This window comes from Gymnoscopelus microlampas (genome assembly GCF_963454915.1).
Source record: "Gymnoscopelus microlampas genome assembly, chromosome: 21".
In the NCBI taxonomy this organism is placed as follows: domain Eukaryota; kingdom Metazoa; phylum Chordata; class Actinopteri; order Myctophiformes; family Myctophidae; genus Gymnoscopelus; species Gymnoscopelus microlampas.
Genome location: NC_139958.1, coordinates 23,400,061 through 23,426,322, shown reverse-complemented (window position 1 = coordinate 23,426,322; position 26,262 = coordinate 23,400,061). Strand labels below are relative to the sequence as shown.

Here is a 26,262-nt window from a genome sequence, read left to right as displayed (position 1 = left end):
TCAATATCGAATATCCCTTACAATAAGTTTATTATTTTTAAATTGAAGTACCACTAAAAGTCACCTTTAGACTGGTCATTTTACTTCTTTTTTTTTATTAGGACTATAGAATTTTTTTCTGAAGTCTGAACCATTAAGACCAGTTACTTGAAAAGTGTGCTGTCAGGTTTTGCACAAAAGCAACTACCAATTTTTACAAGCAACTTTACAGAAAAATAAACCCAAAGTCGCTTATAATACGCCGACATGGCAACGCTGCTGATCGGTCGTACGCAGCTGCACCGTGAAGGCATTTGCTGAGTTTTTAGGTCACTCCCCCAGATTACCAGGTTACATGCGAGACAGACTGGGATTAATTAATTTTGTAGATTGCAGACCCGGTCCAGGTCTAGAGCGGATACGGAAACGTTGCATCTAAGTATTTGTGTGGGGAAATTACCGGATACAGTAGTCGGCCTCTAGACCGGATCAGAGCACTTAGTAGTAAATAGAAGCCGTTCTTGCCACAGGTAATGCGGAAAGCCTGGTGACGTGAGGTCTAGGTTACATCGACACATTCCACAGGTTGGCAGTGTGCTGAGCAATTCACCTGCTGTAGACAAATTCACACGTGATAGCCAAATGGAAACCTTACCTGCCTGCCATCGTTTACTTTGTTTTAGTAGGCTATTTATCATCTTATTGAAAACATGAATTGACTTATCCATGTCAAGTCAATTTCTTATTGATGACCTGAACAATCAATTTGGTTCATAACCTGGCTGGATTCTTTGTTGATTTTGAGTGTCATTTCCAAACCAAGTAGCTTCTCCTAAGACTGAAAAATGTCATAGAAAACTATTGAGCCTTGTGTTATTTGATAGCCTATTTAAGCATAAAACCCCATATTTTATTTTGTGTTTGAGAACTTGACGTCAAGTTACCCATTAGAGTGACAAAAGCAGTAAGAATGAGCACACAAAGCTGTTCTCCAGAGAGGTTCCCTGATACCTGACGACCGTGTGACAGTTGATATCTTTGTTTTCTGGACCTGGTTAACTGGACAGATTCTGTTTCAGCAGCAGGTTTGGTCAGAATCTTTTGGAAGCCGAAGCCACAGGCATAAAGTCTAGCTAGTCTGCCCTGGGGTGGCTGGGGACTGGTGCTTCAAAAAGCCAGTGTTATTTCCCTTTTATGAATTGCTACATGAGGAGTAATTTTCTTTTCTGATGGAAGCAACAGATACATAAATATTCAAATAAGCTCATGCATTTATATTGGGCATTCTGATAGAGACAACCTGAGGACATAATTAAAATGGATGCCAGAGGATACTGGAAAGTAGGCGACTCCCAGGGGTGATTACCATGTAATTACCCGTTCCTCTCTGAGAGATGACTCATTATCCCTTTAACCACTTTAAACTTGGCGCCCCTATTTTGGACATGTCATAATGGGCAAATACTTTCAGAAATGTAAACAAAAAAACAAAACAACATTCAGACATTTTCCGAAGATGACAAAAAATATATAATTCAAAATGTTCAAAAAATACCAGATTGCAGGGCTTAAGTAGTTAAAACAAAAGAACACCTTAAAGGGCCTATAGTATAAATAAGTATACATAATATAGTATAAATAATCATAATCACAATACATTACATGGTTTGCTGTCAAGTCAGGATGGAATTTATCCATTCAATAAATAACATCACATTATGCTCTGTTATACAGTCAATCTGCAGCACTGGGTATTGTGGGTAAATAGTGCATAGCCTATACTGCATACTATAAATGTATATGTTTATAACAATACAAATGATAGAACTGTAGTATACCATCTTGTATAAAGTTCTATATCGTGCTGCACAACTTTGTGGTTGTAAACATCTGGGCAAACATCCCAAGATAATAATTCTGTTTGACTAATAATATTCTTTATGCATCATAGGCCTACATGTAAGTTTGCAGTTACATTTCATGAGCAGAATTAGGCCAGAATTAGGAGTATACATTTTCATAAACATCACATCCAAGGATAATTTCACCAATAATGGAGAGCGCATTTGTGCCTGAATTTATAGTTTTGCCTTTATGTCATGTATAGTGAAATTTTCTAAGTGAACAAACAAACCATGAATTCTGCTAAACCTCTGGTAATAAGATTTCAAATATGATATCAAATGGAGCATGTTGGCAGACTGACACCTACTGGTTAAAAATGAAAATTGCCTCATAGATGTAGAGTAGAAGTATATATAACACATTGTAAATACTCCAGTAAAGTAAAAGTACCCCAAAATTGTACTTAAGTACAGTACTTGGGTAAATGTACTTATACTTTCCACCACTGATTTGTCTCATCTTGTGTTTTGATATCTCTGTCGCGCATGTTTACCACAGAAGAGTTCTTCTCCCACCAAAAAGTGTCCTCTCCTCAGCAGACTCAGACCACAGTCGTTACAGCAGTAGCACTCCTGGTGGCGTACGCGTCCCTCTCTGATCCTGACAGCTTGAGTGCTGCACACATAATAAGAGACTCAATTACTCAGTGGTGAAAATATGTTTTACTTGTAAAAGTATCTCAATACCGCAATGTAGAAATACTCTGTTCCAAGTCAAAGTCCGTTATTCCAAATCCTGAGTGAAAGTATTAAAAGTATCAATTGGCATTGAAATATACTTAAAGTACCAAAAGTAAAAGTACTAAATATGCATAATGTCCCATTTCACAAATTCCCATTCCCATTCCCATTTCACAAATTTCACAAAAATACTTTACGATCAGTAAATGTACTTAGTAACTTTCCACCTCTGCAATTACTATTGTGGTTTTGGAGGCAGATTAATAGTTTTTCTCGACTGTTGAGGAAGGGTTGCATGCTACATTACACCCTCATTATACAGAATATAACTACTGTACCATCCATAACTGCAAAAGGTACGGCAGATAGAAAAAGTCACAATATCAAAGTTTACTGCATGTCAAAGTACACTGTACATAAGTGCATATCCATGAGACAAGACCAAGACAGAAACAAGAGTGCAGGCTCCATGTCTGGTTGGTTGCATTATTTTAACATCACTATAATTTCTGTTGTGACAACATCATATCATAAGTCCATTGCCATGTCAATCAATTCTCTGATGTGAATATTACATCACAAATGACCACAGGAATACTTACACAATGGGAGTACCACAGCTTTCACAGGTACGGAATCTCTGCTCTCTAAACAAGGTGTTGAATTGTCTTTTAGGAGGAGGCTGTAGTCTCTCATAGGCACCCAAGGCTGACTCTGCCATGGAAGGAGAAAAGTTGGGTCACTTCTACCAAATAAACAACACTGAAATAAAAGACAATGAAGTGGAATGTCTTAAAAAGAAAATAAGAAGTATATCCGCCTGGATATGAATAATACATGTCCATGAGACAGTGGTACAAAGTTAATTTAACTCTGAATGTGGAAATGGATCCGAAAAACATGCTCCTGTTTGGTTTCCCATGCAGGAGACCAAGGATTGAAACCAGGTGATGATTACTCATGCTCATTTTATATACGGACAAGGGAAGATGTAGTGCTAGCCCTGGGGGATCCAAGTCTCACTTGTGTGACCAGCTTCCAATGCCTCCTGTAACACACGGAATGTGTTGGACTGCCGTGGGGCTGTTGTCATGTCTCTGCTCCACGGAATCTTTTGACAAACATCAAATTTAGGGAGTGGATACTTCTTCTTAGGGACATCATAACTGAACATTGGGAGATGACAGATCATAATTAAATATTATGTGGTATCCTTGCACAGTCGTTAGTTGAGTATTATCTTATAGTGACACTACTTTAAATGATATGACCAGTTACCTGTTGCTCTTGACAAAGAAGGGCTCATAAGTTTTCCCAACTTGAGAGAAACTGGAAGGCAGAAGCCTTTGTGATGCTATGACGTTAGGATAGTGGAATTCTTTAGAAGTCCCAGTTTCCATAGATTTAGCTTTTAAGACCTTGGTCAATGTTTTCAATGCAATCTGAAAATGAAAAAGTATTTGTTATTATTTATTTGTTTGTTTATTTATTTAAATAAAAATCTTATTAAGAACTTTCAACCTGGCGTCCCTATTTTGGTAATGTCATTACAGTAGGTAGGTGAACATTAAAAGAAATGTTCCAAAAACTATTGTAGCTATACAAGTTCAAACATTGTGAGCTTGTATATTGACTATTTTTTAAGTATAGAGCTTAACTGGTTAAGACATTATTGAAACATTAACCGACATATATTTAAAATATGTTTTTCTTTTTTAAATACCTGTTTTGACTGGTTTTCATTCTTTACAGGACTGGCTCTTGACAGGATTGATTTTGGTCTGAAAAAATGCAAACCGCCAGTTATCCAACTCTAACGTTAAAAGGAAAAGTTATGCTGTATAAGTTCCATTAGTTCCTGTGCCCCTACCTGTATATAAGAAGTGTAAGTTGATGGCTGCAGTATTTGATGGAGTCATGAGCTTCCATATGTAGCATCCCTGTAGCATTTTCTCCATTGATCTCCAATATGACATCACCAGGTCGTAAATTTGCTTGCTCAGCACTACTGGACACATTCACCTACAGACACAAATATATAATTAAAGTTATTAAATATTTTATCCGCTACAAACAGTACAAGTAATGAACAACCTTCTCGGCATATACAGTAAGTATACACAGTAAATTCATAGTGTTCATTTATCCATTTGTAACTCCACCCCAAGAGATGTACAAATGTAACCAAACAAATGTAACCAAATGGACTCTTACGGTTACAGGTCCATTTTGGTTACATTTGTACACCCCCAGAGTTAAAATCACTCCCAGGATATTACAGTGTATGTGTATGTCTTACAAGATAAGATTAGACTTTAATGAACTAATGAACTAATGTGTTTTTTTACTTCCAGTTTCATCATGACATCCTCCCCATTTGATGTCCTTATCATATCAGAGGGTTCGGGATAGATAAGTCTTTATGATGTTTTCCAATAAATTGTCTATGCCTGTCTAATAGGAAAAGTTGTGGGCTAGTTTTCAAGTTTGCACTAATTTTCAGCTTCAAATAGATTTTCAGATTTTCAGTAAATGCACAATTCATATTTATGGTAGATTGCTCCCCATAATTCTATTGCATGATTGCTTTGATTCCCAAAGGACATTTGTTGACACATACTGTGCACTAGTGCATACCTTGGAGATAGTCAGAGGCCTCCTGAATTCCTTCCCACCAGACAGACGAAAGCCCCATGGTGGAGGTCCATCAAGTGTCACCAGTGATGTCATCTGAATAGATGAAATCACCTCCGGAGACAATGGTGCAGGAGTGGTCTTATAGTGTTTCTACCTGTATGTTAGCCTTCCTTTTTTTCCTCAATTATCCACTGCAAGTAGTACACCACCAGACTGAATGACAGCATTCACAACTGCACTGAATGAATGCAGTAGCCGGGTCCTCATGCACGTGTAAGATATGGAACCTCCACCCAAAACATCTGTACATCATGTTCTCTATACTGTAGATTTTATCTGATGCTCTAAATTAGGTACACTAAGTGCTTATGGTGTCCCAGCAACTAAATGTACCCATTACAGTTAAAGGTCAAGACTGTCTGTCTATTCCCAGAACATACTTTCATCACTTTTTCATTTTGCCCACTACGCTCACAAAAAATAACAGGAACAGTAGGAACAATAACTTTATTGACATCCATGATGATACTGGAAATAATCTCTATTCACATTTACACATTTGTACGGCAGATTTGACCAGAAACATTATGCAATTATTTAGATTTAACAAAACAAATATATACATATCATTCTTACAACATACAGTAGGTGAGACTAAGATCTTACAGTGTGGTAAAATGTCATATTGTACAATAATTCAGTCAATGGCCATTATTAACAAGCATATGATAGTTCAGTTTTCTCTTTATTTACATTTATGAACTTTGGATCATACCACAGTAGAGAACATTTGATGGATCACTGTTTTCATCAAGCCCATGATGCTATCTGGCACTGTGTTTCTTCACTGCATCTTAAACGTCAGCTGGTGTATGTAATCGGACAGCGGCAAAGTGGGCAGTTTCCAAACTGGGCTGTGACATGGCTAACACAATGAGAACAGAGACACCGATGGCCGCATGGAAGAGTCTCACACGCAGTTGCAGAGCGACATACCACACACTCCTCATGCGATTGTGTGCCTGGAGGAAGTCAAATCAGTACACTGTCAAATACACAATGCCAAGGACACTAGCACAGATAGATGCTTATAACTTAGTAGTAGGCCTATAACCTTGCACACCTTCAAGCACATTAAGCACTAGGGCCAACGGACAAACTGTCTTGATACTCTGATATACTGATATTCTTTAATTCTTTGATTATTCATTTTTTTATTTCCTTGTTGTACATGGAGTTATGTAGTCAGTGAAACATAACACTCGGTCTGAGAGCTGGTAGAGCAGCAGTGGTCAATTCTTGCTCAGACATACTGAGCATGCCCGGGATATCGACCACTGTTTGCTTTTCACAGATAAACAACCAGGAATGTGAGGTCACAGCCAGATTTAAACCTTAGAAATCAGGTGCATTTCCACGCTCAATAAGGATGATGGAAAAACACTGCTGGTATTTACTCAAAAACAGTTTTCTCCATGAACACACAAGAAAAACTATTGAAAATAAGAATAATGTTTACTTTGGAATCTCTCTCGAATAACCCATTTAAGGTTGCACATTATGGTCAACATATTATATAATCTACAGCATAAAGCCATAACAATTCCACACCATGATGTTGTTTTGAAAAGTGATAAAAAAAAAGTGTGCTTGTGCTTAAGGCTTAATTTAGCCTGGTTTCAGACAAATCTGCCATTGCAAAAAAACGTGCTACCGTTAATTAACACTGAGGATTTTAATGTGTACCATGTCCTTGTTGTCAATGACATTCTCGTTATTATTCAAATATAGCATTAGTATTCAGTTATGTTGTATACTAACCAGTGCAAGGAATGTGAGTTGAAGGATCCTTGAAGTCTTGAGGGCTACAGCAGACATCACCACTGTCCACACACATGCAACTGTCCCCATCAGATGCAGATGGGGGTGGGGGAACTGGACAAGATCTTTGCTTCTTCTTCTTCAAAAACCCTTTCTTTTCTGTTCCTGTGGAACGCAGAACAAATAGTTCATTTAAACTGATAGACACAATCACAATCTTTTTATTTGATACACCACTTAAACCGTACTGTATATAATTCATTGACCGGGATCCCAGGTGTCTATACTTGGCCCTCTCCTTTTTCCCTCTACTCCAAATCTCTTCACCAAAAATAGCTGATCTACAAGCTCACAACGTGTAGTGGTATGATGCATTGTAACTCTACTATTTTCAACAAATGCTCACCCCAGAATTAGGGATGCTTGTGGTTACAAGAAAAAGTACGTGCTCATGATATTACTTACTTAAAAGCATCACTGCTCGTGTCTGTCCGTAGACATCTATCATGGCCCACAGAGGCTTGTTCACATCCACCCCCTGCAGAAGCCGATATTTCAGACCATCTGGACCTTTGTACATCATCGCCCCTTGAGAAGTCACCCAGAAACACAGCTCTGCCCCTGGCCTTGTGTGGCTACTTGGCAGCGCACAAGCCCAGTAGCCTTGGGTCCCGATAAATTTAGGAATGGCTAGAACATAGGGAAGGTTAGGGAAAGATGGGGGAGGTATTGAAGTAAAGCCCAACCGCAGGGCTCCATTCCAGTGCTGGTCACAGCGCTCCACACGCAAATGGACCCTCTCCTCAAGGATGACCGGACGGGTACTGAAGGCCAAGCCATTTCGGAAAGTCTCACGATTTCTCTCCACATATCGGTTATTCATTTTCAGAGCCAACTGTTCTCCAAGGGCTTCTCTGTGGAAGCTCATTGGACCCAGGCAGTGCTGATGTCCACAGTTGAAGCTTGCATGGGACTCTTGTGGGGAAAAAAGGGAGAAGCCAATACTGGTTAAAACTTTCAGCATTCATTAATAGCAGAAATCTTTTATTAGTACATTTAATGTGCAGTATATACAATACTGTATATACAGTAAGAATCCAAAATAAACAAACTGATAAGATGTCTAAGCAGCAGTGATGTTTACAATGCGATAATAAGCAATCTATAATAATAGTTAAATCAATTACTTTTACTGTATTTTTAAGATTCTGTGTAGTTAAAAACAATTCTGACATTTCTGCCTTCTATAGTGCCATCTATTCATTGTTATTGTATAAGTATGAGCCTTACAGCATGTAGGCTATTATATTTGACTCTGTCTTCCTGATATTTCTATTCGGTGTGATATTTTTGTTATGTCTTATGTGTTTATTTCTTCTCTATTCTCTCTTTACCTATTCTAACTCTTCCTGTAACTGCAATGAAGAGCTTGCACTAAAAATACATTTACCCACTCTTTTATATCTGCAATCATGTCATGTGACAATAAAAAATGATTATGATGTATTGTTCAAGGTGTTTTATTTACTTCCAGTTTCATCATGACATCCTCCCCATTTGAGGTCCATCATATCAAAGTCTACGGGATAAATGAGTCTTCCAATAAATTCCAATGTTTTCCAATACATTGTCTATACCTGTCTGATAGGAAACTAATTGTCAGCATAAAATAGATTTTAAGATTTTCAGCAAATGCACAATTAATATTTATGGGAGATTGCTGCCCATAATTCTATTGCATGATTACGCATTACAATAATCATGTTTTTTGTATTAAATCTACTACACCCCCATAACACTTCTTGCAAATCCTCACCACATAACAATGCCTCTATGCCATAGAGTCTAAGGCTATATGGGGACTTGTACAGTATATCATTATTAGGGTTTATTCAAACATAAATAATAATAAACAAACAAACAAACAAACAAACAACAACAACATAAAAACTCTAAGTCATTTTCAAAATTAAATGTGAAAAATAACATGCTTACCTTTACCGATTGCCGTCCCCATACTTTGCTTTGTCTCTTCTTCAGTTTTGCACAAGAATGCAAGCTGATACACTTGTGCTACTGTATTGTCCAGATAATGATAGCAGTGATGTGCAACCAGTGCCACTTGCAGTTTAGCCCAACCCCTTGCAGTCTGACATTATCTCCTTGCGTAGTTTTGATTTACATCAAGCAAACGTAGCATATAAAAATAGTCAAATAGATAGTAGTTAAATAAGCTGTGAAATAATTTCAATAAGTTCAAACTTTAACTTGAAATGCACACCATACTTTAACTACTTCTTTATACGAAAGTATAAAGAAGAACCTTTATACCTGCATTTATCATTGATTCTAATGATGGAGGATTGACAGAGGATTTAGGTTACAACTGTATAAATGTCTTAGTCATATTTACTAGTGTATGTGTGTGTGTGTGTGTGTGTGTGTGTGTGTGTGTGTGTGTGTGTGTGTGTGTGTGTGTGTGTGTGTGTGTGTGTGTGTGTGTGTGTGTGTGTGTGTGTGTGTGTGTGTGTGTGTGGGGGGGGGGACGACTCTACTTGACTCTAGGATAAATAAATTGTCTGACCCTTTTGGAATTCATTTTAATTTTCACTAAATACAAAATAGAGGTGGACCCTATAGTCACCTTTTGTGAAAACTGCAATATTTTTACTCAATTACTCAATTAACGGTAGCTTTAATTTCTCACATTTCTCACCTTCTTCTTGTAAGTCATAAACAGCATGCTGCATCAGCAAAGTTAAACTGCTGTTTAATATTTAACTAACTCCGAAACGCATACAGAAACTGAAATTTGGCAACAGTTGTCAGTCTGAACATATGAAGCACATGCTTAAAGGTGCTCTAATTGATATTACGTTGTTAAAATGAGTGTTAGCTCTATTTTCTCATAGTAAACATAGCTAGTGTTCAGTACTAGGGGTATCCCTGTCTCTCCAGCTCTTTAGTTAACACAAACAGAAAATACATTTTTAGGTAAGGATACATCCAGTCAGGAGAGAGAACTGATTCAGGGTACATACAGGATAAACAAGTGAAATTAGAAGCGATGAAACAAATACACCAGCAGACAAAATTGGAACTTGAACACAAGCTGACAAGTTATCTTTGTGGGGTTCTCTCTTCTGATTGGATGAAATTTGAAACCCACTTGAAGATTTATTCTTTCTATTTTTTCTTTATTTTCTGCTTACTAAAGAACTAGAGACTTTAACTTTTTAAACTATAATCATTTCGTTTTAACCAAAGAATATTACAGCTTTAAGTTAACTACACTGCGCTAATGTAATGCAATCATTTCTAAAAACAAAGGAACAATGGTTCAATGTTTTTTCTTATCATCATTGCCTGTCTTGTCATATTTTACTTCATTACTTGAACTGGATTCATTAATGTGTCATCGTCCAACTATATTACAATAATTATTGAGCCAAGAAACAGTAACAATAATGTTGACTGTTAATTATTCATTTTAATCACAAAAAACACACATTAAACAGGTGGGATTCAGCCTACCATAACAGAGTTTTGTTTATCAGGGCACAAGTCCAGAAAAAAAGAAATAAAGAAGAAAAACAAAAATGTCCACTTTGCTACCAACTTTTTCAGTTGGTGACACTAACAGAAATGTATTTCTGCTGTGCAGAAGTAATGACATGTCCATATACATATTACCTAAAATGAAAATGTTATGTTTAACCTGTATGTTAGTCTGTAGCAGGGCTGGGCTAGTCAGACCAGCAAGGATGGCAATGCTGGTCTCTGCCCATCAGTCCGTACTGTACATTTAACACTTTGATCCCCTTTTACTGTTGATATGTTTTTGTACTGAATTCAATATTTCAATTTCATTCATGGAAGGGCGAGGTAGAGACCGAAGCCAATCTCAAAATCAGTGCACGGGAATGTCAAATGTAATTTCGATTTACCTATCAACCCACAGTATTATATGAGTGTTTACAATTTCTTTTTTATCACATGCTCAGCCTTTATTTGCCCTGAGTGGGGGGGGGGGGGGGGTTGTTAAAAGGACTGAGAGGGCGATAAACTTTTGCTGATTGGGGTTATCTAAAGGCAGCTGACCAATCAACTAACCCACACTGTGCACAACTTTGCTACTTAAGTAATTTACCATGTGAAACACACTGTAGCCGCCAAACATTGCTGCTTCAGATGGTTTGGTAGAATTCATGGCTGAAGAGAAACACTGGAGTTTATCCAGGTGCAAAGGAACCAAAACAAAGAGCAGAAAAAACAAGCTTTGACAGTTCACAGACACAGACACCTTTGGGAAATCCCAGCGATATTTTTCCATTATTCGCCAGGGGAGTTCCATGTTAAGTTAATATTAACTATAAAGTGTCAGAAATAAGGTTATGGGTATGGGATAAACAAATTATTAACCAACATTACAGTATGTTGTTGCCCTCACATCCAACCTTTGGCAGGTTTGCATCAACAGTGTTGATACACTTGGGCAATGACAAATTCCCGGGTGATAATCTATATCTATTCACACAAATGCGTACAATTTGCACTTGCACTATTAAATTATAAGTTTGACCAATTTACTTGCAGACTTAAGCCCTGTCTGTGAACAAACAGAAATGTACATGTAAGTAAATTGTAACATAAACAATACAAATATATATTTTGTTTAGCCTCTGTATATGTTTCTCACTGTATCAATGACCTTCCAGTGATTGTAACCAATCTCCCATATTTGCAATAACCACAAACACTGTGTGTATGAATGAATATGATACATAATTAGAAGTAATAATACATTGAAGTATCAAAACTGATGACATTCATTGTATGTGTGTACAATCTGCGCATGGTGCTGCATGGCTTAAACAGTATTTCGCTCAGAGCCTGTAAAACATTACATCATTTCATTCATAGTGCTTTGTAAACACATGTAAGCATAATTTCTGAAGTCAATAATCTATTTAAATGACCAATGACTTGTACAGTATAAGAATATGTCGAGTAGTCACCACATTTTGTATTTGTCCATAGGGTTCTCATTGGGTATTTCTCTTCACTGAATCTGAACTGCTTTCACCTCCTCATCTTTTCCAAGCTTGTCTTCACTTTGGTCCTCCTGTTCGCCTACGAGAACTTTGCTGTACAGCTTCTGCTGCTCTTCCTTGAAAGTATCTTTCACCTTAGCTCGTTTCAACCCTCCATCCCTGAAATCACATGGGTGAAAAAGAAAGGTTATGGATATGTGATAAACAGATTTGTCATTGCCCTCAGCGTGGCCAATCTCAGGCGATTGTGAGGGTCATCATCTGTATTTATGTTATTGATATTACAGTACATAGCTTGGTGTGGTAAATGTATACACCCCCCAGTTTATCTAATTTATATATTTAAACATATGTACATTTGTTGTGGAAAATGTACTGATCTCCTAGTGATGTAGATTGTTCTACATTTACTTTCGCACATATTGTACGTACTGTAACTGTCTGTATGTATATGACAGAGAACAACTCACCAGAGGAGGTCTACTAATCCTCCCTGTTCAGCAATGGCTGCCTTCACTCTGTTGGCAAACTGCACCGCATCCTCTCCTTCCTGGACAGGGAACCAAAAAAAGGTTGAAGAAATTGAAGCTCTATCCTATCTGTGAGCAGTCTCATTGGCAACAACAGCTATGCTCAACTTGACCAACACACAAAATCTGTGTATCTGAAGGGGGGTTTCACCTTTCTGTTCATAGGTGGTAGGTACCAGACACTGCAGACAATGGCCCAGCTACTCATCATCCTCAACAGGTAGTTCACCATGCCAAACTTGCTGCTGTTCCAGAATGCATCCCCAAACCGTGGGTCATACTGCAAGATGGAAACAACCTCAAACCAACGAAAAAAGGGTAGGTTCCACAGAACCATAAAAAGGAAACTTTTGCACACCTTGTATGCCTGACAAAGGTCGAAACGAAAGCATTAAGCTTTGAAAGTTTGCAAGCCACGGCAGTGTGCGGTTATTCTGCAGTGCGGCACTTGGTTATTCTTCAGGTTCAACACAACCAAAGGGCCAAAACGCCAAAATGGTAATTCCAAGTCCTACCTTTATTGCCACTGGGTAGACAGTGCAGTCAATTTCAAAGCTCCCTTTTCTGAACATCATTACGGATGTGTTATTGATGCAAGTACCTGTTGACAATACAGTGTTACCCAATTAACAACGAACAAACAACCATCCATCTCTATTGGCTCTAAACCCACAGTGTATGTTTATGAAAAGATTTTCACTTGGTATTATGAAACACATGACATGGAAGGTAAGTTGTCATTACTAACCCTCAGGGAAGATGAGGATAGGCTTTTTGGTTTTGTCAGCTACATGATCACTAAGTCTAAAATAAAAAAGAGAGTCAAGAATAGAGGATATGCGCATGCTTAAAGTGAATGGCACATCGAGTGGCAAATCGAGTGGCAAAGCAACATGCAAAGTGAGTTTAACATTGTTTAATGTTGTTTAATGCAATCAGATATGACTTTTCTGTTTGGATGCATGGGCTGTCAAGGCCAGAAAGTATTGTTTTGACACTCAGTAGGCATTCCTGCATAACTTCCGGGTTTGATGATGATGTCACACGCATATCCTCTATTAAATAAGGAATGGCCACTGTATAGTTTCACATTTGACGATATGGCATAACATTCCAAATGTAGTGATACACTGGAACAAAGAAGGCAGCAAAAATTACAAAGACGCCATGCTACCTTTTTGCCACAAGGTGTCTATCTTTGACTTCAGATCTTTCAAACCAGATGTGGGGAGAGGATTTGACCATGGCTCTCTGCACCATGCCTATCAGCCCTCCATGAATTTGACCAATCTGTTAGAAAGAAAAATTCACCTCAATAACAGGTTGAAGAAACAACATGTCTCAATTTATAATTACAATCTAGGTGTATGGAGTTTATGTTGCTCTTATCAGAACATAAGTTTGGAATACTGTAGGTTCCATGAGCATTAGTCAACAGGGAAAGGGGTTATGGAATTGAAGTGTGAAGAGTAAAAGTACAGTATGTGCTACAATAACTAACCCTAATAACAAACCTGGCATCTATTTAAATACCATACATAATATCTATCTAAATAACACCAGTAAGACTCCCTAATCGGGAGATAAGCGACCGTAGGTCACATGTATACAGAAGAGGGCTGTGCAGGCAAGGGCTGTTGGTGTGTGTGTGTGTGGTGTGGGAGAGAGAGTGTGTTTATAGGGGAAAGGAGGGATTGTTTGTGGGGGGCAAGCCCCCGAGTTACGGCATTTTATGTGAGCTGCAGTGGCAGGGGGTCCTCCACTGGGGGCGCCACCACTTTTGCATCCGTTCTGGAGCACCAGGAGTGGGTGGTCCCCGGGAATGCCCCGTGAGCAGCCCCGTTGGGGTGGTCATTTGGTAATTTGTCCACATGTGCTCATTTTTTACACTTGGGGGTCCCCGAGGCAGCTGGGGGTCCCTGGAGCTCCGGGGGTCCTTGGAGGGTGTAGTTTGGCAGGTAAGGAGTGTGTGTGCAAAATCTGGCATGGATCGGGGCAACGGGTGCGGAGATATGAGCAGGGCAAAAGTGTGACGGACGTGTGTGACGGAGTGACGGACGGACAGGACGGACACCTGGAGCAGGTTTCTATAGTAAGTGCGACCTACGGTCGCAATAACTACTGTCTAGCTAAATAGTAAACCACAAGGAATTGCAGACACAAAGATAATAAAAAGAGTGCTATAAAGGGTAAAGGGAGGGTAGAATGATAACCTAGCTAGGGTGGAGAAGGTATCCAAACTGAGCTGCGCATATCATTAATCTTTCAGATTCCATTCCAATCGAAGTGAAACAACCCATCACTTACTATTCCCCATTGCCACATAAACAGAAATACAAACACACCCACGTATGCATATGCACATAAAGACTCCATACATAGTATACATACCATAGAGTAGCAGGCATCATTGGCCAATATGATAACATCAATGGGAGTTGTATGATTGGCCACACAGATGCCTCCATTCTTTGGTTTGTTTTCTCTGGGGACAGAACAATTAAGCTCATTAAGACACATACTGTACATATCAATTTCCCACTAGTGAATATAGACCCCAATTAATGTAATCATACTGAAAAGCCACAGCCATCAAAAATGTCTAACCGTTGATTATTTAAACAATTTTAAGATACTTATTTATGAATCATTGCATTTGTAACTACTAGAAATGTGCACTCATATACGGGACACATATTTGGACAAATAGGACATCAGTCAGTATGATGACGTATTTATTACATATGATGACTCTGGGCAAGGTTTCATCCCAATTTGACCACCATTGACTTCCATTATACTGCATGAAGTGAAATATTCTCAGAAAATGTTCACTTTACTTTAATTATGCACAATCCATTTGGCACGGAAAGGTCCAGAGGTTTGCTAGATTAGCCCTTGATGAGTAGTTCTCAACATGGGGTCTGGGAACCCCCAGGGGTCCTTGAGGGGCTTCCAGGGGGTCCCCAGTTAAATGATTGATAGTTAACACTGAGGATTGTACAGTGTATATTGGGTTCCCAGAGATAGAAATGGGGGTCGGGGGACTAATGCATATCAAATTGGGTGTCCTTGAAATTTGAGTTGTGAGTCACAGTCCTAGACAAACACACACTGACAGACAGGCAGTGTTGGAAAGTAACAAGAGTAAAGTAACGGAAAGAGTAACATAATTTCTTTTTTCCAGTAACGAGTAATATAACGCAATTACTTTCACGCTTTGAGTAATAATATTACAGTTACTATTTTCCCAAAAGTAACTTATTTTCACGAGCCTTGGTGGAAAAGGTGCACGAGCCTTGGTGAAAACAACTGCTAGATGCAATTACTAATTGTGTGGGGTGTAACGGAAAAGTAAAGTAACTAGTCGAGTAGTGTAACGAGTTACTTTTGGCAGGGAGTAATAAGTAATGTAATACTATTACCTAAGAAACAAGTAACAAGTAATATATTACTGTTTTTGAGTAACGAGACCAACACTGCAGACAGGCCCATTACTAGACGACTCGCCTCTTACAGAGCCACACTGTAAAAACTCTTCCAGTAGCCTACTACAGCATATTATTAAAAGGTCAAACTATACTACATATATTACATGAAGAAATGTACTCATATCATGTCTTCAAAACATAAAACAAATATCATACTTTACTATGTTGTGAAAAACTAAAATAAGTCATACTATACTATTTAAAAAGGAAAACAAGACAGGGTCCAGTAACAGCTTTGCTTCCCTGAAGTAAGTACAGTACGTCGGTCCGGAGCCATGTAGAACTCCATATTTGCGATGGCTGACCCCTTTGGTGCCACATCATAAAAGAATGAGGGGGACCTTGTTGAGATCATGTCATGTCATTTTGATGATGTCAGTCTTGCCCTAATATGGAGGGATGAGCCGCAGCCTGTAACTTAAAACACATGTTGCCTAAAATAAGATTCATTAGGACACTGCGCTCCCGGAAATATAGTATTCTGGAAAACTATAGTTATACGGGTGGTGATTTCAGTTATTTTTCTCAGGTTTGCGGTGAAGCACATGCCATATCGGAACACGACTGGTGAATCTTGAGCAGGGTAATAGCCAACGGCCGTAGCCCAACTAGCCTTCAAGGCGCAACATCGCCCCCTCTCGCGTCACTGTATCTTTGTCTCATAAAGAAGAACCGAAGGAGTAAAAGGATCCATTACAGGTAGAATAGAGAGCGAAAGTGTTGTCATCATGTGGCAATTCACCATGTTCAACGCACAGACAAAGACGGTAGCAGAAGTTTATGGCTTTTTTAACACGAATGAAGGCACCGGTTTGAGGTTTGACCAAGTGATAAAACAACGAGAGAAATACGGACTTAACGAATTACCAGCTGAGGAGGGCAAATCTCTTTGGGAACTGATGATTGAACAGTTTGAAGATTTACTTGTGAGGATCCTTCTTCTTGCTGCTTGTATATCTTTTGTGCTGGCCTGGTTCGAAGAAGGAGAGACCATCACTGCATTTGTAGAGCCTTTTGTTATCCTACTGATTCTCATAGCGAATGCCTTTGTGGGGGTTTGGCAGGAGAGAAATGCAGAAGATGCTATTGAGGCACTCAAGGAGTATGAGCCAGAGATGGGGAAGGTGTACCGCCAGGACAAAAAGAGTGTCCAGAAGATCAAAGCCAGGGAAATTGTGCCTGGGGACATCGTGGAGGTGGCTGTTGGTGATAAAGTGCCAGCAGACATCCGGCTTACATCTATCAAGTCTACAACACTGAGGGTTGACCAATCAATTCTTACAGGAGAGTCTGTGTCTGTGATCAAGCACACAGACCCTGTACCAGACCCCCGAGCCGTCAACCAGGACAAGAAGAACATGCTCTTCTCTGGCACCAACATTGCGGCAGGCAAAGCTGTAGGCGTTGTGGTGGCCACAGGGGTCAACACAGAGATAGGAAAGATCCGCGATGAGATTGCATCTACAGAACAAGAGCGCACACCCCTGCAGCAGAAACTGGATGAGTTTGGAAAGCAGCTTTCTATGGTTATTTCACTGATTTGCATTGCTGTGTGGATCATCAACATCGGCCATTTCAACGATCCTGTCCATGGTGGCTCCTGGACTCGTGGGGCCATCTACTACTTCAAGATTGCTGTGGCTCTGGCTGTAGCTGCCATCCCGGAGGGTCTGCCTGCTGTCATCACCACCTGCCTTGCTTTGGGAACACGCCGCATGGCCAAGAAGCATGCCGTCGTCCGCAGCTTACCCTCTGTGGAGACCCTGGGCTGCACCTCCGTCATCTGCTCCGACAAGACTGGCACCCTGACCACCAATCAGATGTCTGTCTCTAGGATGTTCATAGTTCACCAGGTTACAGGTGATAGCTGCACTCTAAAGGGATTCACTGTAACTGGCTCTACATATGCCCCTAATGGACAAGTGTTCCATGAAGGTTACCCAGTGAAATGCTCCCAGTATGATGCCTTAGTGGAGCTGGCCTCTATCTGTGCTCTCTGCAATGATTCTTCACTGGACTACAATGAGACCAAAGGTGTGTATGAGAAGGTTGGTGAGGCCACAGAGACAGCACTCACCTGTCTGGTAGAGAAGATGAATGTCTTTGACACTGATGTTAAATACCTGTCCAAGATTGAGAGGGCCAATGCCTGTAACTTTGTAATTAAGCAGCAGATGAAAAAGGATTTTACTCTGGAATTTTCCAGAGAGAGGAAGTCCATGTCTGTGTACTGTACACTAAACAAGGATCGCTCCTCGAAGATGTTTGTCAAGGGTGCCCCAGAGGGAGTTATTGACAGGTGCAGTCACATCCGTGTGGATGGGAACAAGGTACCAATGACCCCTGGCATTAAGGAAAAGGTGATGTCAATGATCAGGGAGTATGGAACAGGCAGGGACACCCTACGCTGCCTGGCCCTGGCCACACGGGACAAACCCATGAGCAAAGAGAAAATGGTGTTGGAGGACTCAGCCCGCTTCATTGAATATGAGACTGATCTGACCTTTGTTGGCTGCGTGGGCATGCTGGATCCCCCCAGGGAAGAAGTGGCATCTTCTATCAAACTGTGTCGGCTGGCAGGCATCAGAGTGATCATGATCACTGGAGACAACAAGGGTACAGCAGTGGGGATATGCAGACGAACTGGCATCTTTGGAGAAGATGATGATGTCTCGAGCATGGCCTTTACTGGCCGTGAGTTTGATGATCTGTCGCCTGCTGCACAAAGAGAAGCTGTGCTTAAAGCCTGTTGCTTTGCCCGTGTTGAGCCCTCTCATAAGTCAAAGATTGTGGAGATCCTACAGTCCTATGGTGAGATAACTGCTATGACTGGAGATGGAGTTAACGATGCTCCTGCCTTGAAGAAAGCAGAGATAGGCATTGCCATGGGTTCAGGCACCGCTGTGGCCAAGACTGCATCCGAGATGGTGCTGGCAGATGATAATTTTGCCACCATCGTAGCTGCTGTGGAGGAAGGACGAGCCATCTACAACAACATGAAACAGTTCATCCGATACCTCATCTCCTCAAATATAGGAGAGGTTGTCTGTATCTTTCTGACTGCAGCACTGGGTTTCCCTGAGGCCTTGATCCCAGTTCAGCTGCTGTGGGTCAACCTGGTGACTGATGGTCTACCTGCCACAGCCCTGGGCTTCAACCCCCCAGATCTGGACATCATGAAAAAGCCACCACGCAATGCCCGTGAGCCTCTCATCTCTGGATGGCTCTTTTTCAGATATCTGGTCATTGGATGCTATGTTGGTGCTGCTACTGTTGGTGCTGCTGCCTGGTGGTTTGTTGCTGCTGAGGATGGTCCCAGAATCACCTTTTACCAACTGAGCCACTTCCTGCAGTGTGGCCCGGAGAATCCAGACTTCGAGGGTCTAGATTGTGCTCTATTTCAGTCTCCCTATCCAATGACCATAGCCCTGTCTGTCCTGGTTACTATTGAGATGTGTAATGCTCTCAACAGTGTGTCAGAGAACCAGTCGCTTCTGCGAATGCCTCCCTGGAAGAACGTGTGGCTGCTGGGAGCCATCTGTCTCTCAATGTCCCTTCACTTCCTCATCCTCTATGTGGAGCCTCTCTCCATCATCTTCCATATCACACCTCTGAACCTGACCCAGTGGCTGATGGTGCTGAAGATCTCGCTGCCCGTAATATTTCTGGATGAGATGCTGAAGTTTGCTGCCAGGAACTACCTGGAGCCTGTTAAAGAGGTGAAGAAGCCTGCCATAAACAAAATCTGGTCCATGGCTGCATGCATGGAGGGAATCTCTTGGCCCTTTGTGGCCATTTCCTTCCCCTTGGTTCTCTGGCTCTACAGCACAGACACTAACCTAGTCGACATGTTCTGGTTTTCCTGACTGACTTAAGTACATATTTTTGACTCCCCCATTTCTACCCAGGCCGCCTTCCTACGTGTGCATAGCTAGTGTGTGTGTGTTTGTGTAGAGTTAGTGTGCCTGCCAAGCGTGCACGAGAAGGATCACGTTTAACACATGAAACGCAACAATATAATTGTAACATTATATTTATTATTGTGACTGAGGCTTTAAATGTGAGTGCTAGATGACAATCACTCATGTATGTGGACATTTTCACTGGTTTGAAGTAAAAACATACTTTGTTTGTTTTTGTTATTGTCGATATTGCCTTTAAAAAAGAAAAACATCCCAAAAATGTATTTCTATTGGATATTCACAATACAAACTGCAGATTCTGGGCTTGGAAAGATTCCCTTTTCATACAAACACACAAGTTTAGGTATTTGAAAGCAGTCCATTGAACTTGTACAGAGGCAACACTGTCTCAAGCAACTTTTTTTTAAAGGCGCAGGGGGGGGGGGGAAGGCAAGCCGGTCAATTACGTTTTTTCCCATGTGTCTGTATCAGCTGCAAATCTTGCAAACTGGGCTGGACCCAATCAATGTCAAATTCCATATGCACGATGCCAATCTGCCAAGGAGAAGTAGGCCTACCTCCACACATACAGAAAAACCTGATCTGATTCTGAACTGAGCATGTTGAAGCCTGAGCCTGACCCTAACCGGATAAAAACAAATAAAAGCAAAACATTTGTCGATTATTGGCATAAAAGGCTGCAATCAAAGCACAACAGGGTTAGACTGCACGAAAGAGAGAGAAGAGACTGTCACATAAAGGATGGTTGCATGTTACACTTAATCATCTTCATGTCAGACACTGGCGAGTTTATTTGTGACAGCAACTACACCGCTGACTGTGGGCAGCAGCACTGCACACACAGCCGACACCCACACACCCCCACACACACCATTTCCCACTGGTTGTTATATTTCCATTAATAGGCCTACATTCACACAGGAATTTGAAATAGCTGGGACAAGTTGATTTTGAGTGTTAGACATTGTTTGTCTGTCTACTTGAAATGTTCACTCTGTGCTTGCACTTAGTTAGTTAGTACTAGGCTTCAAAAATAATAAATACAAATTGTGTTGTTATTATTATAAATAATAAACTAAACTCATCAATTGTTTAGCCGATCGGGCCCCAATGGACCCTGTTGGGCTCGTGCTGATACTACTGAAGATCTATTCTACGCTCCCCCCACAATATTGTGGGGGGAGTGTAGAGAAGATTTTCAGTGACAAGTGTGCACAAGGACCACAAGAACAACCATATCTGTTATAAGTTTATGACGGATATCTATTCGATAGCTATATTGAATCAGGCTGAAACTTTGCCCAAATATGGAATCTATCTGTGTTATAGATAGAAATAACTATGTTATTATTTCTGTGAATTCATAATCCCAGACTCACCGTGCGTCCAGGCTATGTGTCTGTGAGTCTGGATAGCCAAACATCCACAAGCTCTCTGTTCAGCATATGAGAGCTACTACTAGTGAGAGAGAATGTGTGTAATCCGACACCACAGTTTTACAACAACACTGGCCTCTGGTATACAATCTTTTTTTCTTTCTTTTTTTCTACAACTGTACCTGTTGTGACAGGTGATGATGGCTGTGTGTGCTGTGACTCTGATGTACCATACCTGTTGTGATAGGTGATGATGGCTGAGAGGGATCTAACACAGATGCGGTAACACATGAGATGAACTTTCTCACTTAGGTGTGTCCTTAACCTGTTGATATAGAAAGCACCAACAATTGGTCCTGTTATAATGGTGACACAACTAAATATTCATTCAACAACAACCTTATCACATCAGTAACAATAAAATGAGTGTGCTTTGGCTATTGATCTAATTTCTAGTACCTGATCAGCTAAATGTATGTGTTATAATTGTACTGTTTGTCTTCCGTTTCATAACTGATAACATAAACTATTATTTTGAGGGAAACTTACTCGCCACTGGGTAAAAAGCCCAGCACTGTAGTCAGGATTAGAAGCAGACCAATCCCAGTGACAGCAAGTGTAACTCTGCAGAAGACAGAATACATGTGTCTCAGCTTGAAATCTTCCAAGCATGCAGTTCAAAAAAGTGCATTGCTATTCCACAAAAAAATAATAACGAGCTTCACGTGTCAAAATACTATCAATCTGTCTGGAAATCCAGCATCTAAAACTCAACTGGGTTTAATTAACCACATGAACCCTGGCATCCCTATTCTGGGGAGTGAACATTTGGAGAAATATCTAAAAGGATTGGTGTAGAAAATAAATACTATTATAGACCCCTGGGGGATTTCGTTCAACAAAGTATATTTAAGGTGGTTGGTTATATATGCACACACATGCACAGAGATCTGATCACAGTTACTGTATGTACTGTACCCCTGATATACTGTATTGTCTTTACATCTGGATGATGAATAGTGTTGAGTGGTTAACTCTGAAAAGTGTACGACAGCCTTGGTTTATTGTCTCCGCCAGGAGACTTTGTTTTCACTTTCTAAATATGACACACCGATTGGTCAAGCCTCACGTGACACGTGACAATACGGTGAAATACTGTGATCTGATTGGCTAGTGACGTATAGCGGCCTATAAATACATGGCGTCACTTTGAAAGTGTCTGCGCCACTTTCAAAGTGAGGTAAGACAGGAACCATCACGAAATGGCTGAGAAATGGTGGATACTGTAACAATTAGATAGGATACATAATTGGACAGATAGGACAGATAGGACACTTACATAGACAGGAGGGATATGACACTTACACAGACAGGACGGATAGGACACTTACAGCATACAGACAGGACGGATAGGACACTTATACAGACAGGCCGGATAGGACACTTATACAGACAGGACGGATAGGACACTTATACAGACAGGACGGATAGGACACTTACACAGACAGGACGGATAGGACACTTATACAGACAGGACGGATAGGACACTTATACAGACAGACCAGATAGGACACTTACACAGACAGGACGGATAGGACACTGTAACAATTGGATAGGACACTTACACAGACAGACCAGATAGGACACTTACACAGACAGGACGGATAGGACACTTACATAGACAGGACGGATAGGACACTTATACAGACAGGACGGATAGGACACTTATACAGACAAGACGGATAGGACAGTTATACAGACAGATAGGACACTTGTGTCATGTTACTATGACACAGTAACATGTTCTATTTCTTGTAAGAATTAGAACATAAGAAGTAGAACATTCCCAGAAGTAGAACATTCCCAACACAAGTCTGCTGGCGGAGACTTGTGCTCCGAGGAGCACTTTTTCTAGTTGCATATTTATTTACTGTACACCCTGTGATGACATAGTCTCCCCCTCCTCGATTCTGCTGACAGTCTGAGTCCCTGTGCTGAGCAGTGCTCTGACCTCAGAGGCAGCAGGAAGCCATAGCGGATAAGGACACCGAGGCCCCAAAGGACACTGAGCCTCAAGCTGATGTGGCGGAAGTTGTAGTTGCTGCGTGTCAGCAGGTTCCAGCTTTCCAGTTCCTGGGCAGAAAAGCGCTTTGTAACCTCGTCATCCACGATGCTCTCCACGCCTCTCCTGCAGAAGTAGAAGATGTCCGCCATCTCAAACTCTGGCTCTGAGCCCAAGGTGCTGGCAGGGCCCCGTAGCCCCTGGATCTCTTGTTCCAAAGATGATGGTAGTTCTTTAGCTATGATACCTTGCAGAGGGTAAGATTGGGGGGTAGCAAAAAAGATTAAATAACTAACTAAATAAACAAACATATACCACACACACACACACACACACACACACACACACACACACACACACACACACACACACACACACACACACACACACACACACACACACACACACACACACTAATTCAGAGACTTTGAACATTTCATTCAATTACATACAAGTGGTAATTTACCATAACTATAAGGTTTATAGAGCTGTCGATTCTGCTCCTTTGCACCCCTCTCCATTCGTACTGTTGCCCACTAAATGAATAAAGATAAAATGTATACGTATTAAAGTATAAGTATACCTTTGTATCTGTGTTTCAGCATGGGAGCTGTGGTAATTGATAACTGAAATAAGGTTGATTATGGTCCTATAAACAGACAGCTGTAGAGTCAAACTAACCAGTGATATTAGCTGAATGCCCCTGCAGTTACTAGCTCAAACTTACAAAGAGGGTACCCAGTAAAATCCTCAGTGTTCACTTACATCAGAGAGTGTACAAATAGACCATTTGGGTCCATAAGGGTCCAATGGTCCATTTGTAAACTCTCTGAGTTACAAACGAATAAATGAACACTGAGGATGTTATTGTGTATGAACATTCTGTATACTTTAGCATCACCTCTGTAGAGGGGAACGTTTTGGAGAAGTGTTTCCTCCATAATTCCTGCAATTTATGGAAAGATTGAACACACTACCTTACAGACACAGTGGCTGCTGTACTGTATGTTGCATATACCATGGCAATCAACCGTATTTTGTGCTGCTTGTAGCTCTTGACTTTGCAAGCTACTTCACTGTAGTGAATCATCCCGAATCCACACTTAGATACTAGATAGACCTGAAAATCAGTGTATCTGGCACATACACTGATAATAATAATTTTCTGGATTAGAGTATCTTGGATCCAAAATATCTGGATTTAATACCGCCAATTTCAGTTGTGTTTTTGTACCTTCCTAGTAATGTGATGCATTGCATATATAGCATAAATGATAAAAAAGCTCACCTCAAAGACCTTGAGAAGTGTCTTCATGTAGAGACTGCGGATACCAAAAGACACTCCAAGAATGGCTGGTACAATGATGAATACCAGCAGAGTGAACCACACAGTGATGGAGATGGCAAGATAAAGGCATAGTTGGTTGTCAACAGGAAATACAAACCAAGACATGCTGACAGCAGTTGAACCACAGAAGAATGGAGAGGACTGGGTGACACTACAGATATCTTAAAAGTAAGCAAGTCCAAATACAGTGCTTCAGAGCAGCTCCTCCTCTGCCCTTAGCAGAGGTTCTGTCTGTGCTGCATGAAACATTTACATCACTGGAGAATCAAGTTAACATAGGTCGGTGTCCTCTTGCAATATTTACTTCACTGGAGAATCAAGTTGAACTCAGGTCTGTGTCTGCAGAGGACAAAGCAAAACGTCAAAACAGCACAGCCACAACAAAGAAAACACGACTCCAAAGAAGAGAGGCTTCATCTGATCAACCAGCAATTCTGTTAGATTTTTTCTGACAGCCACTGATCAAAATGAAGCTTACAAGGACTCTTTGCTGTCAAATGTACTACTGGTTTAAGAAGAGCTGTTAAAATGTCAACCTCTTGTTTTTCCTGCTTTCTTTTTACACAAATAAAAAATGTGTTCTCAATTATAACAAAACAACGAACAAAACAGTATTCTGCATGCCATTTCCTCAAGACATTTGGAGAGACGAGGCATGAGCACTTGCCACATGTGTGCCACTGCCATACAATGGTAGTAGAATAGATAAGATATATTTATTCGTTATAGACAGGTAACAGAAAACATAATTGATGTTGTCTTCAACACAAACAAATAGAAGTAATCATGTGTTACATAAATTAATGAGGGGCTGCAGTTTTTAATTATTAATAATACTGTATACTATAAAAATGCTCTAACCTATCTGATTAATAATTACTCAGGCAAGTAGTAGTTTAGGTAGTCAGCTATTTCTGAATGAGCGTGTGCAGCTAATAGTGAACTTGCACTAATATGCTAACGTTAGCCTACTCTAACAGATAGAAACATTCACTGACATTAAATGTATTTTACTGAGAAAGGTAGCTAAGCAACCATGGATGCGTGCTGTTCAAACCATAGAGTTATGGTTCAGACAAATTCAGGTACTGTGCAGCAGTTGATACTGTAATTTAAAGCCTTACATGTTGAATGTGCCAACACATAGCATTCAATATTGTGGCCAATCACAAACAAAATGCCTATACATCAACCACAAGTGAGGCAATATCCACATGGGTCAGCTTAGTTTACACTTTTAACTGTTTAGCTACTCACCTGTCATCATACGATCGAAGCACCATCACCAAGAACCATGCCGTTGACTTTAGATTAGCCATTTCACAGACAGACAGCCTGCTTATATTAAGTGCAGCAGTTACCGTTAGAATTAGCAGTGAAGTTAATCCTCTGGAAAACATGTCACAGACAGCTGCCCTGAGAGATAACTCCAAACTTAAGGAGGTTGGCAGGCAGT

General features: G+C 40.5%; 2 protein-coding genes across 2 annotated transcripts; one reads left to right on the top strand and one right to left on the bottom strand.

Moving 5' to 3' along the window:
• Nucleotides 1-10,551: 10,551 nt before the first annotated feature.
• LOC311038351 (glycerol-3-phosphate acyltransferase 4-like) lies at nt 10,552-26,173 on the bottom strand. Its single transcript, XM_084047828.1, has 13 exons — nt 26,064-26,173; nt 24,747-25,145; nt 23,925-23,994; nt 23,408-23,705; nt 21,946-22,020; nt 21,632-21,721; nt 14,998-15,091; nt 13,781-13,896; nt 13,355-13,410; nt 13,122-13,207; nt 12,758-12,886; nt 12,547-12,626; nt 10,552-12,235 (listed from the first exon to the last, which is right to left on the bottom strand). The coding sequence occupies exons 2-13, from the start codon at nt 24,909-24,911 to the stop codon at nt 12,085-12,087; spliced, it is 1,410 nt and encodes a 469-aa protein (XP_083903954.1). The 5' UTR covers nt 24,912-25,145; nt 26,064-26,173; the 3' UTR covers nt 10,552-12,084.
• On the top strand, nt 16,841-19,963 carry LOC311038348 (sarcoplasmic/endoplasmic reticulum calcium ATPase 2-like; the record flags this gene model as incomplete). The annotated part of the gene is made up of 1 exon (XM_084047825.1): nt 16,841-19,963. One exon carries the CDS (start codon nt 16,841-16,843, stop codon nt 19,961-19,963), a length of 3,123 nt encoding a protein of 1,040 aa, XP_083903951.1.
• Nucleotides 26,174-26,262: the final 89 nt, after the last annotated feature.

Coding starts and splice junctions, on each gene's coding strand:
- LOC311038351 (XM_084047828.1), bottom strand. CDS start 24,911: ATGTCTTGGTTTGTATTTCCTGTTGACAACCAACTATGCCTTTATCTT. Junction 21,722..21,945: donor GGCTTTTTACCCAGTGGCGA/GTAAGTTTCCCT, acceptor CTATATCAACAG/GTTAAGGACACACCTAAGTG. Junction 13,208..13,354: donor TATCCTCATCTTCCCTGAGG/GTTAGTAATGAC, acceptor TATTGTCAACAG/GTACTTGCATCAATAACACA.